The sequence below is a fragment of the Sebastes fasciatus genome, chromosome 14 (genome assembly GCF_043250625.1).
Source record: "Sebastes fasciatus isolate fSebFas1 chromosome 14, fSebFas1.pri, whole genome shotgun sequence".
Taxonomy (NCBI): Eukaryota; Metazoa; Chordata; class Actinopteri; order Perciformes; family Sebastidae; genus Sebastes; species Sebastes fasciatus.
In genome coordinates, this window is record NC_133808.1 from 2,236,425 (window position 1) to 2,249,669 (window position 13,245).

The 13,245-nt window shown below is 42.1% G+C and overlaps 1 protein-coding gene across 1 annotated transcript; it reads left to right on the forward strand.

Moving 5' to 3' along the window:
- The first annotated feature begins 1,843 nt into the window (after window positions 1-1,843).
- LOC141782078 (serine/threonine-protein kinase pim-1-like) lies at window positions 1,844-5,021 on the forward strand. Its single transcript, XM_074658118.1, has 9 exons — window positions 1,844-2,000; window positions 2,115-2,369; window positions 2,666-2,734; window positions 3,307-3,401; window positions 3,487-3,534; window positions 3,655-3,873; window positions 4,102-4,282; window positions 4,411-4,584; window positions 4,700-5,021. The coding sequence occupies exons 2-9, from the start codon at window positions 2,174-2,176 to the stop codon at window positions 4,789-4,791; spliced, it is 1,074 nt and encodes a 357-aa protein (XP_074514219.1). The 5' UTR covers window positions 1,844-2,000; window positions 2,115-2,173; the 3' UTR covers window positions 4,792-5,021.
- Window positions 5,022-13,245: the final 8,224 nt, after the last annotated feature.

Sequence of the window (13,245 nt, forward strand, 5' to 3'; positions counted from 1 at the left end):
GTATGTAAAAGAGTGATAATACAACTACATCGGAAATTAATAGCTGTAGTAATAATTGAAATATAACTAATAATACTAATAATAAAAAGGCTAATAATGATGGTAGTAGTGGGTGTCAAGCAGGCAGCAGATGCGGCAGCAGATGCAACCACAGTCCAGGTGTAATCCAGATCCAGGTGTAACCCTGATCCATGGATACCTGAGAGATGAGAAAGCACAAAGACTCCGGGGGAGAAATCAAGTTAGTAACAATGAATAGGAAATTAATATATACAGAAGGAGAGAGGAGCTCAGTGTGTCATAGGAAGCCCCCCGGTAGTCTAGGCCTATAGCAGCAGAACTGGGAGGCTGGTCCAAGGCAGCCTGAGCCAGACTTGGGCCAGCCCTAACTATAAGCATTATCAAAGAGGAAAGTCTTAAGCCTACTCTTAAATGTGGAGAGGGTGTCAGGAGCTTGATAGCTGAAGGCTCTGGCTCCCATTCTACTTTTGGAGACTCTAGGAATCTAAGCAACTCTAAGAAACCCCTTCCTGGCACTAGCCATTCGCATTTTGGCCTCAGCCGCCGTAGTTTTCCTACACTTGGCACACAGGAGGAGTTGCAATTGACAACCTCGACGCTAGATGCCGCCAACACTTCACACTCGCCCTTTAAATAACTAACAATGCATGAGGACTTGGCTTGCCGGTTCAAGTCCCTGCACAGACCAAGTACAGTCTGGAGTGTGGACCAGTAGTTGGACAGGGGCCAGTTCGCCTCCGAGGCACTGCCGAGGCGCCCTTGAGCAAGGCATCGAACCCCCAAATACTGCTCCAGGGTGCCACAGTATGGCTGACCTTGTGCCATGCCTATGTGGTATCTAGGAGAGGTGTACGAACAAATACATTTCCACTGCCTCGTGTAAAATTGTATTGATTGACCTATAAATCTTCATTTTTTCTTTCTTACAAATGATCTCAGCCCTTTAGAATTTGTCACTAATTTGTTTCCATGAAAACAATGTAATTAAAACTTTAAAGGTCCCATATCGTGCTCATTTTCAGGTTCATACTTGTATTTTGTGTTTCTAACACATTATTTTCCTCACACTGTCTGCTTGAATATACCTATATTTACCCTCCATCTGAAATGCTCTGTTTTAGTGCATTTATTGTCAATACTGTATATACTGCTCTTATTTTTATACTCCCTTCTATTTAAATGGTTCATATTTTGTAACACTTTGTTTAGCTCTTTTTTTACTCTTTTCACTTTTGCACTATCCACTTTGCTGCTGTACACTGAAAATTTCCCCACTGTGGGGCTAATAAAGGAATATCCTATCTTATCTTATCTTATTGCAACGGAATTGCAACGGAATTGCAACGGAATTGCAACAGAATTGCGTTGCTTGGCAACAGTTTGGGTCCATGTTTACTTCCTGTCAGCTGATGTCATTTACATACACTGCAACTAGGAATAATCTGGGACACATTTAGAATGTTTACGTTCAAAACCGTGTAATGGTCTAAATATTGTATATTTGTGACATCACAAATGGACAGAAATCCTAACGGCTTGTTTCAAACGCACAATTTCTAAATACTGTCTGTGTGTATTTTTCTGTATATTGAGCATATAAAATATATAGTATATTATCATATAAAAGACATGAAAATCTCACTTTTTACAATATGGGGCCTTTAATGAATTCAATATATATTCAATATATACATTCAAATATATACACATACACAATTTATTCGAAACACACTGATTTGCATATTCCGGAACACTTGGCTGTGATGCCTTTATTACATCACACCACCAATTCTTCAGAAGCTCAGAACACACACAAAGTGCCACATTCTGACACATTGAGACTCAATCGGTCACAATCAGACTCAACATCTCGTTGCTCTGAAAGTGGTGTTAGAAACTTCTTAGAAACATTATCATTAACAAAGACTCTGCAGAGGACACCAACTCTCTCTCTTCTCCAGCTCTTGGAACAAGTTAAGGTCAGTGAAAACTCCAGTCACTCATGTTAATATGACTTATTTAGGAGTAAGCACTAATTCAGAGTTAAAACCTTGAAATACATTTATAAAAATTACAATTTCAATTTGTTCCAGTGTTTTTCAAATTTGTAGAGCTCCCTAGCAGCAAGTCAGAACTAAGTTCAGCGCCTGCAATGGATAGGACTAGGACGACTAGGAGGCTTCAAAGGAGGGCCTGTCCTTACACAAAGACCCTCGGGCAGCACAGGACAAGGGTCTCTGAAGGAGAACACCCAGACTCCTCTCAAGATAATCTCCGTGTGAGACTATTGAAGAGGAAAGCCAGAGAAGACAGAGAAGGACCGTCCTCTTCAGAGGACGTTCAGAGAGGTAAGCTGATCATGTGAAACTGCTGTTGGGAGAGTATACCATCATCATCTATATTAGAAAATATTAAATATGAACATAAAAGAACAATATCATACTATATACAATAGCAAAGTGTGAAAAGAAATGATGAGCTAGTCCTTTAACTAAGAGGCGGCAGAGCAGAAAAGACGCATGTGTCACTTTGGAAGTCACCGAATGACGGTCTGTGTTGTCATTTAGTTTGGAGGACTTATTGTCCACGTTAGTGCCTGTGACTGTCAACAAGCTGATGTTCCTCTGTTTCTTTTCATCTGTAGAAAACCTGAAGACCAAGGACAAGACCAAACTCTACACCACACAAAAGTTGCCTGCACATGTGCAAAGAGGTCAGTAGATAGTGATACATGTCGGGTTTGGCTTTATGTTAAAGGTCCCATATCATGTTAATTTTCAGGTTCATACTTGTATTTTGTGTTTCTACAAGAACATGTTTTCGTGCTGTAATGTTAAAAAAAAACTTTATTTTCCTCATACAGTCTGCCTGAATATACCTGTATTCACCCTCTGTCTGAAATGCTCCATTTTAGCGCATTTCAAGGGAATTGCAATGGAATTGCGTTGGTAGGCAACAGTTTGGGTCCATGTTTACTTCCTGTCAGCTAATGTTATTCACATACACTGCAACAGGAAATAAACGTTTCATTTAGAATTTTCACATTTAAAACCGTGTAATGGTCTAAATATTGTATATTTGTGACATCACAAATGGACAGAAATCCTAACGGCTTGTTTTAAAACGGACAATATCTGAATACGGGCTGTGTCTATTTCTCTGTTCTAGTAGAAACCCAAAGTAAAAGTATGAACCTGAAAATGAGCATAATATGTCCCCTTTAAGTAACATGTAATTAATGCTCCTCGCAACTCTATTAAACCTAAATGTTGTTTGTCTTTTTAGCTGCATTCAAGGCCAAATACAAACAACAGAAAAAGCTCGGCGAAGGAGGGTGTGGTGCTGTGTTTGCTGGCTATCGCAAAGCAGATAATTTGCCTGTAAGTATTACATACACATTTTTGCACATACACACACACATACACAGTATGGACAGGAAGTGCTAACAAAGTTTGTGTCTCGTAGGTTGCCATCAAACACGTCCCAAGCGAGACTCAGTTCATCAAACACGTGGTGAGTTAAGTTCTGCCGTATTCAACACGGCACTCTCTTATTGGTTGTATTATGGATGAATCCTGCTTCTCTTCTGTGGAGCTTCTCTCCCTCATCCTTCTCTTTGTTGTGATGTTTCAGGACGAGCATGGGAATACGTTCTCCGTGGAGGTGGCCGTCATGTTGAAACTGGCGGCCGATACAAGTGGCTCAGCGGGCTCCTCGGCACCTGTGTCCCTACTGGACTGGTATGATCTGGAACAGGAGCTGATCCTGGTGCTGGAGAGACCAGTCCCCTGCGTGGACTTGGCCACGTACATCTGCTCAAAGGGAGGCTCCTTAGAAGAGGAAGAGGCCAAGGTAAGCTGCTGGAGGATCCTTGTGTGTTTTAAACTTTGTACAGGAACTGGAGGGCTTATTTTGACCATCATTTCTATTCTTCATTGTACATTGTACTCACCAAAGTAATTACACTTCCACGTTGGCGTCACTTCTCAGACTCGGAGGTAGCCCACTGAGTAACAGCCATGAAGAAATGCCAAGGCACCCTACTCTCCGAACACTCATCTCTCTCTTTTTGTTTCTCAGATCATCCTGAAACAGCTGGTTGATGCAGCAATTGAGCTTCAGGATAAGGGCATCTTTCACCGGGACATCAAGGTGCAAAATATCTTGATCGAGACCGGCTCTGACCTCCTGCGAGTTCGCCTCATTGACTTTGGACTGAGCTGCTTCGTGAAGAGATGCTCCACTTACCAGCAATTCTACGGTAAGATGTCTAGCTTCTACTCCTGCTCTTCACTAACTTGCCCATCTGTGACTTTTACGTTTAAAGAAAGCTCCTTCTCCTCCTCCTCCTCCTCCTCACGGTCTCATCATTATGTCTGTATATTTTAGGTACCTTTAATCACATCCCTCCAGAGTTGTACAATAGTGACCGCTACAGGGCCGGCCCCACCACAGCGTGGCAGATGGGAGTGGTCCTGTATGAAACGCTCCACCGATACAGAGTTTTTGAGACCCTCTCGTTCCTCAAAAACAGTCTGAGATTCAGCCAGAGGCTGTCCAAAAGTAACAAAAACATACACAAACAAGTCAACACAGCCTAATCTGTTCATTTTAGTTCACATTCTGATAGAGCTCTGCAGCTGTCACCTTCATCTTTCTTCTCCTTCTTTCTCTCCAGATTGCAAGGATTTCTTGCAAAGCTGTCTGACTGAAGACCCCAAACAGCGCCTGACCCTGGAGCAGCTCAAGCATCACCCATGGCTCAGATAAACCAACCCGGAACACACACGTCCTCGCCATACGATACTGAAGTCATCCAAGTACTAATGCTGCATGCTCTCTCTTTGACAGGGAGAATTTGAGGAACCGGGGCGGCCAACCTGTGATAGGCTGGCGAGCTCACCGGCCTGTGATAGGCTGGCGAGGTCACCGGCCTGTGATAGGCTGGCAGAAGAAGAACGTGAGGAACCGAGGCGACCAGCCTGTGATAGACTGGTGAGGTCGCCAGGCCATCACAGGCTGGCGACCATGGACAGGTCACCGGCGTGTGTGCCCCGCCTTTGCCCAATGTCAGCTGGGATGGGCTCCAGCCCCCTTGTGATAGGATAAGCAGTTACAGATGATGGATGGTTATTATTCATTGTTTGCCCTTTGTTTTGCAGATCCTGTAACACCCCCAGCCGTTCGAGGAGAGGGGATCTCTCTTTGAACTGCCTTTCCCGAGGTTTCTTCCCATTTTCCATCTGGCCTCAGGATTTTGGAGGAGTTTTTCCTCGTCTTCTTAGGGCGTTTTCACATTGGGTATGATTAATCCGTACCGTGCCCGAGTACAATAGCCACCCCTCTCCACTCAGCTTTCACATTAGTTAATTAGTTCCGTACCATCATCATCAGCTGTATGTAGCGGACCATCATAAAACACTTAATTCAAACTGGACAGAAACAAAATAAAACTCACCAATACTGTCGTCATTAGTCTTTCCAACAATCACCAACTCTGGTACGGCCAATGATGCACGCAGATACAGACATAGATATGAAACAGTTTTGTATGTATACAAAAAAGCCTGCCCTTTCAAAACTACTCGCTAACTGCTAACGTTACTCGTGTTAAATAGCGGTCCACTTCCGTGTTTTGGTACGGTTGGCTTTCACACCTGATGTGAACCGTACCCGAGTCCAAATGATCCATACTCCAGACCATCTTTTCAAGTGGACTCGGGTACGGATCGACGAACTGTGCCCCGAGTACGGTACGGTACGGAGCGTTCACACTAATCAATCGGACTGGACTTTGGGGACAAGTGGACTCGGATTCGGGCCCGGGTCCCTGATGTGAAAGCACCCTTAGAGAGCTTGGGCTGGGCAGGTTCTGCTCATATTCCAATTAGCCATTATTTAATGTGATATTTAATAGTGAGCTGTGAAAATAAACTTTAATTAAATTTAAACCCAATTAATTCATCTTTTCTTTAGACCACAGCAGGGGGACACAGCAGAACTCTGAAAGTTGTCAGTAGTGATTTGTTTACAGTTAAATGGTTGCTGTAGGCAACAGCAAGGCCTCCACCACGGTCCGTGCGCCTCGGGGCACGGCTGGTTTAAGGCATAGGCCTTAGAGGCGGTTGCCTAGGGTACCACCTTCTGGGGGGCGCTGGTCACCCTCTAAAAAATAAAATAAAAAAAAATTAAAAATCACATCATACAAAGGTAATTAATAATACACAGAGTATGTATTGAAGGGGTTGATAATCCTAACTATCATTTGCATGAGTGTGTTTCTGAGGATTTACAACACACAAAACACAAAATGTTATCAAAAACTGCATGGGTTTTCCCCAAAACGGCATATGATTATCATAAAGTGGGCATGTCTGTAAAGGGGAGACTCGTGGGTACCCATAGAACCCATTTACATTCACATATCTGGAGGTCAGAGGTCAAGGGACCCCTTTGAAAATGGCCATGCCAGTTTTTTGTGACCAGATTTTAGCCTAAATTTGGAGTTATTTATCGTCCTTCCCCCCCTTTCCTCATACTGTCTGCATGAATATACCTGTATTTACCCTATATCTGAAATGCTCCGTTTTAGTGCATTTCAACGGAATTGCAACATAATTGCGTTGCCTGGCAACAGTTTGGGTCCATGTTTACTTCCTGTCAGCTGATGACATTCACATACACTGCAACAGGAAATAAACTGGGACACATTTAGAAAGTTTACGTTTAAAACCGTGTAATGATTTATATATTGTATATTTGCGACATCACAAATGGACAGAAATCCTAACGGCTTGTTTGAAATGCACAATTTCTGAATACGGGCTGTGTGTATTTCTCTGTATATTAAGCTCTTTGATACTTTAAAATATATATATATAATACTTTCAGTATTTATAAAGCACTTAAACCTGCTTTATAATATAAAAGACATGAAAATCTTACTTTTTACAAGATGGGACCTTTAAATGTATCTTTTCTATCTACAATAGCTTTCACTTAGACTAAACAAATTATAGGTGTGTTAATATACAACACAACTAAATTCCAACTATATTTCCATAAATAATTACATCTTTTTGTTATCTTTTCTCTACTTAGTACATTTTTGGGATGGCATTCTTTTGGGTTGTATTTTGTCTGGAAAGCTTTCAGATCGTGTTAATTGAATGCTTCCTCAGGGCAAAAAACAGGGAAATTGATGGTTGACAGCTTTCCAACATGTGCCTGCACTTACACATATTTATCCAACACAGTGTGTTGCCAGATGATGTTGTGGAGTAATCCAACACATTTGTTGCAACACAATCTGTTTTTGAAGGAGCCCTCTGTGTGGTACCTCCCAATACACAGTAGCACTGGTCTCAATGGAAAAGTGGGGTCTGAACACAGCCTTAGATTAGACGAATGATGTTGGGTGACAAAGGAAGATTGTTGTCTGATGTATGTCTGAGCTGTTGAGCCTGAACACTCTAAACACAAGTCTTCTTCAGAGGACACAGGGCTTTGCCAGTCTGACTTTCTTTTCAAGTCAGGCTGGAAAAGCACACACTCCTCCGTGATATGCCAAGTACCACCAACAAACTGTCTCCAACAAGCCCAAGTAGCACCCTCGTTCTCAGTAGCATATGGCTAATAATGAACAAGTTGCTAAATAAAGTTGGTTAGCTTAGCTAACCTAGATGATTTACAGTATATTGTCCTGTCATACAGTAACTTGTCCTCACTGTACGGTGACCAGACGTCCCGGTTTGTCCAGGATTGTCCCGGTCTCAAGCTAGGTGTTCCGAATCCCGACAAATATCTGTAAAACACTCAATAGTCCTGGTTTTCACCACACTAACAATATTATACTTCCATAGACATTAATCATGTTCTGTCCCACTCATTAATTAATGTGTGCGCACAAGATAAGTATATATGCAGAGAGCCAGCACAGCGCACCTCGCTGCACTCTCTAACTAGAGTGACGTTGCTTGCTGTCAAGCCACAATTACGCACAAACTTGGCATATCCGCTGGTTACATTTTGTGCAACCAGCATCAGACTGTTTAAAATAAAAATATAAATGATAATAAATTAAAATAACCACAGAACCCCCCGTGCTTATGTGCACATCAAACGTATTGTTTTGATTAATTATTCTACACAGTTCCTTCAGCGCATCATCGGGTGTAGGCGAAAAATTGTCACTTCAAACTTTTCGCTCTGCTTATTACTCCCTCAGGACCGTCCTTTCATGTCTTAGTTTCACCCGGTGTCTCCATCCTGGCCAAAATGTGGTCTGAGCTCCACATTTGCCACGGTCCGTGCAAAAGATGTTTGTGAGTGTGTATTTAAAGGATAGATTACAGTACTATACACTTTTATAAAATAAAAATCAATGCAAACAACTACAGTCCCTTTTTATAGAGCAGAAAGTTTGACTTTGAGCAGCAGAGACAATTCAATTCAATTCGATTCAATTTATTTTTATATAGTGTCAAATCATAACAAAAGTTATCTCGAAACGCTTTTTATATAGAGCAGGTCTAGACAGTACTCGATAGTTTACAGACCCAACAAGAGATCCCACCAAGAGCATTGCATTGGTATGTGCTGTGGCCAGGAAAAAGGGTTGGAGGTGTGGGGGAAGAGAGATGTACAGCAACCACAATAATAGCACAGCAGCTGTAATAACTAATACAAGTAGGACTAATAACAAAAATCAATAGTGATAATACAACTATCGGAATTAATAGCTGTAATAATAATAGAAATATAACTAATACTACTAATAATAAAAAGGCTGATAATAATTATGGTAGTAGTGGGTGTCAAGCAGGCAGCAGATGCAACGATCCACACAGGTGGACAACTGCAACGGTCTGCAGTGGAACAGGTTTATTTCTTTCAGTTGCGTACTACCTGGGTTGACCCCCTACGTCTCCGCTGTGGCGGCCTAGGTTAAAAAGAAGTAGGTGAGCCGCAGCGACTAGCCGATTGGGATCAGTGTGGTTGGGTCGATGTATTTTTTTTTTTTACCTTTATTTATTCAGGGGGAGGTTGGGGTTAAATGATTTGCTCAGTGGTGGCAATGAAGGAGGGGCAAGCGCTGCATTTCACTTTCCCTAACCAGATTTATCCTGCCAGTCTGGGGGATTGAATCGACGATCTTCCAGTCTCCAGCTCTCTTCTCTAACCTTTAGGCCACTGCCCCAATGTTATAGGCATTTATCAGGCCCCACGCACTGTACCCATAGAGTCCAGTAGAGGGCGGAGCCTGTGTGAGTTATAATGAAAGTTATGATACTGTAACACTAGCTCTATAAGCACAGGCCAGCCCCTTCCCCTAAAAATTCCTTCCCCACACAACTAAATTGCATCCTCAATTACATTTGGAAGGAAATGTATTTTGTAGCGGATTACGTTTGTCTTTTACGTATCACAAATACGAGCAACTGTGAATGAAAATACATTGAATTAAAATTTTATTGAATGATAATAGGTATAAAATGAGAAAAAGTCCACTACTGGTGGGCAACAAACACCGGACTTTCCCCCGAGAGACATGTGGTTGCAGTCGTTTCCTGTGTTTTCGTTTTGTTTTTACGTAAATTTAAGACAAAATTACTAAGCCTAACCCAGTATTTTGGTTATGCAGTTTAGTTGTATGGGAATATAATTTTGTGGGAGACAGACAGAGCCCTCTACTGAGGGGGCCCTGTCGTTCCTACGGCAATCACTGAAGAGGGTGTGGTATTCACGTATTCAGGTAGGCATGTCCTGATTGACCGGCTACGTTTATGCAAATTTTCAGAGGGCAAATGCGTGCTCGTGATTGGAGGAGAGTGTTACAAATAGAGTCCAGTAGATGTCTCCACCTGTGGTTGTAGAACAAGGGTTACAATATCATAACCTTCGTTTCTACTCCGAGTGAATGGTGCAACACAGCTAAGCTACGATAGCTTCCTCTAGTTTGGACTCTCCGGCTCTCAGTCCATTCAGAGATCAGCACTGTCAAGAAGGCTTACTATTGGTCAACGGGGAAGTTTCCCTCTGCCTCACCTAACTATCCCCCAGCTGTGGAGGTTACTGTATGGTGGATCAAAATCAATACAGGACAAGATGAATTAATTCCACACCTCACTAATGATAATTTCCTCATGACCACAGGTAAATTCATGAACTAGTTGAAGACAAACATTATACTACAGTATATATATATATATATACAGCATGTACTCTAAGTGAGAGTATACATGCAAGACATTTGACATCAATGAAAATCAAAGCCCTATCTCCTAAGCCAGCATTCACAGGAATGAGTGACCTTCATCACCCACACACACACACACACACACACACACACACACATTTGATAACATCTGATTAGCTTAAGAGTGCCTCCCACTTTGCCTGTAATTAATTCAACAGCACTTGGAGGGGAAGTAGTCCTGTTAAAGCCAAATCTTCTGCACCATTTAACCGGATAATGGCAGAGATTTTTATGATGTTTTTATTAAAGGGCGACCTTGGTTTTCAAGGTGTTGGCAGCTGCCGTAGAGAGCTGAGATGGGGAGTGACCAAATAACGCGTGCATGGTGTCAACTTCATTTTGATGGAGCCGATGATTCAGAAAATTCAGTGTCACCTCACTTCGTTAAGTCTACGTATATAAATATACACACCACAAACATACAGAATAATACCCCTGGCCCTGGGTACTGATCTGCCTCTTATAATATAAAGCAGCATGAATAACTGAGACTTATTATAGGATTCAAGCTTTGAATTATACAAATGGGGACAAAGGCGCACACATTTAGACAGTGCTGCACCCGGTTGTATCAAGCCCCAGAGGAAGAGTGCAGGGCTTTGAAGTAAATTTTCGTATTGGCCAAACAGCAGTACTACAACTTCCATATTGGTCCCGTGATGCCTTTGGGCCCATAAAGACTTTTTCCCATAGACTTACATTGGGAAAGAGACGTCTGTAACTCTGTGGATATTTTTTTTTTAGGTAAATCAACTTCCAAGTATGAACACTCTAATAGCCCTTATTTAAATCATTAGGTCCTAAATGTTGTAAAAATGCACTAATAGCTGAATCCAGAGTTAATTCCCTCTTCTGTTCATGTGAATGAGCCCCAGACCGAGGCTGGAGCGAGGGCTGGGAGGCGGGGTTAAAGGAAACACTACTGCGCCTGCTCTACGGGCCCAATGACTTCGGAAGATCGCCAGAATTTCCAGGTACTTTATCACTCAGAAGTCGAGCCATTTTGACTTCATGCGCCACTAAGCAACTCTCATAGGAATGAACGGGAGCCCGCCTACAATGCTGTATACAGTTCTCTTTAAACATCCCTGGGTTGTACACACAAAAAGTGACAGAAGTAGTTGTGTGAAGAATGAAAAGGGAGCTTGAGAGAGTTCAGACCCTGCCAACTTTCACACCTCCACACGTATCACTGGGACGGTTCAGATGCTGTTAGACGATCTGACAAGCACTTTATTTGAAGCATTCCGAGGCCTTTACAAGACACACTGTTTGGCCCCAATTAACCTTGTCCTTTCAAGTGTCTCACATCAGAATAAAATCCAGATGCAATTTAAAACAATTTAATTCACACTTAGCCAGATCACAAATCTGATTGCAATATGTCTTAGTTTTTCCAGGCTAACATGCAAATCAGGGTTGACCCTTCTCCAGTCCAAAGGGTGGTGGTAATGCCGTGTTCAATATTCAAGTTGTAATTACAACTGGGAAACTCTGACTTTTTTGAAAACCCTGATTAGTCTATATCCAATTTAGCAATTAATAATACAGAAGTGCCTGGAAACCAAGTAAAACATGGCTGTCTTACATCAGCCAAAGTCCAACATTTAATGCAAATAAATTCATATTTTAATGTGGTAGTGTTATATTATTAATGCACAGTATTTTTGTTAACTTACATGTATTACCATCTCTACCATCCTTCCCATATTGCATGGCCTAATGCACTTGGAGCTGTAACTGCAAAAAATGCCATAGGAAGAATAACTTGTGCATTTACAACCCATTCTCACTCCCAGCTCATCAAACACCGCTGATTGGGCAGCGCCCCTCGGCATATGAAACCGTCACACGGAGGTACCCTTTAGGACCGGGCTTTCAACTAACTCCAATGTAAACCCACCCATGGCGTTATTTGGCGGTCGGAGCAAGTGACGTAGTGTTAATAGTGAGAAAGTATGCTAAGGGCGGGCGGGAGGGGCGGTGTAAGGATCAAACAAACACAAGACTTTCAACCAGAAGACCGGTGTTTGTGTCCCGTTTGAAACTAAAAGTAACGTTGACTTATTTTGTCACGTACGTCGTTAGTCACGTGACTCGTTATCGTAAATCCCATAAATCATGTGAGTTGCTAATTACGTGAGTCGTTAGTCACGTAAGTCGAGTCAGTGAAGTTAACGTCAACCACGACCGTTTCCTAACCTTACCTAAGTGGTTGTGTTGCCTAAACTTAAATTGCTTTGAAAACGGAACTTTATTTTGAAAAGACACTATGCATGTAACGAGCATATCTTGGCACGCCATCCCCGGTCTGTGCAAAAGTAACGCAAGAGGGGTACCCCGTGCGTCGGTATTTGATGAGTTGGGAGTAAGAATATGTTGGCATTTAAGCAATTTAGTTACAACAACAACAGTTTAGATTGCTGATAACTATCCGCAAGCTAAGGCAAACACTTGGATGAATTAGGATGAATTAGATTCAAGGACTATGAACTAGACAAATGTTTTATCGTTTTCACCGGCTCGAATTCACGTTGCTCCCTCACCCATACAGATCAATGCTCTCTCATCCACACAGATCATTCAGTGACTGAACTGATCAGGGATCAGATAAATATCAAAGGCGACAGACCCTGCAAAAGGCTATTTCCATGGATCGCATACTGACGTAGTTACACCCGGGAGGAGTAAAGATAACGTATGCATCTTGGAGAGATGGATGCATTTATTCAATTTCTGTCTCTGGATTATAATCTGTCTTGAATTGCCTTTTGGGTGCATTTATAATTGGCTTTTTTTAGGCATTTTTATGCCTTTATTAAAGATTATGACAATAGAGAGATGACAGGAGAAGGATCAGAGGGATGCCATTCAACAAAGGTCACCGATTGGACTCGATTCAGGAATGATGCAATTCATGGTCAGCGTTTTCCTGGCCTCGCCCACATACCGTTGACTAAAGACAG

Bases quoted from the DNA above. Each gene is read 5' to 3' on its own strand.
- LOC141782078 (XM_074658118.1), top strand. From the start codon at position 2,174: ATGGATAGGACTAGGACGACTAGGAGGCTTCAAAGGAGGGCCTGTCCT. The intron at 3,535-3,654 runs GTGAGTTAAGTT...GTGATGTTTCAG, and splicing joins CTCAGTTCATCAAACACGTG to GACGAGCATGGGAATACGTT. The intron at 3,874-4,101 runs GTAAGCTGCTGG...TTTGTTTCTCAG, and splicing joins TAGAAGAGGAAGAGGCCAAG to ATCATCCTGAAACAGCTGGT.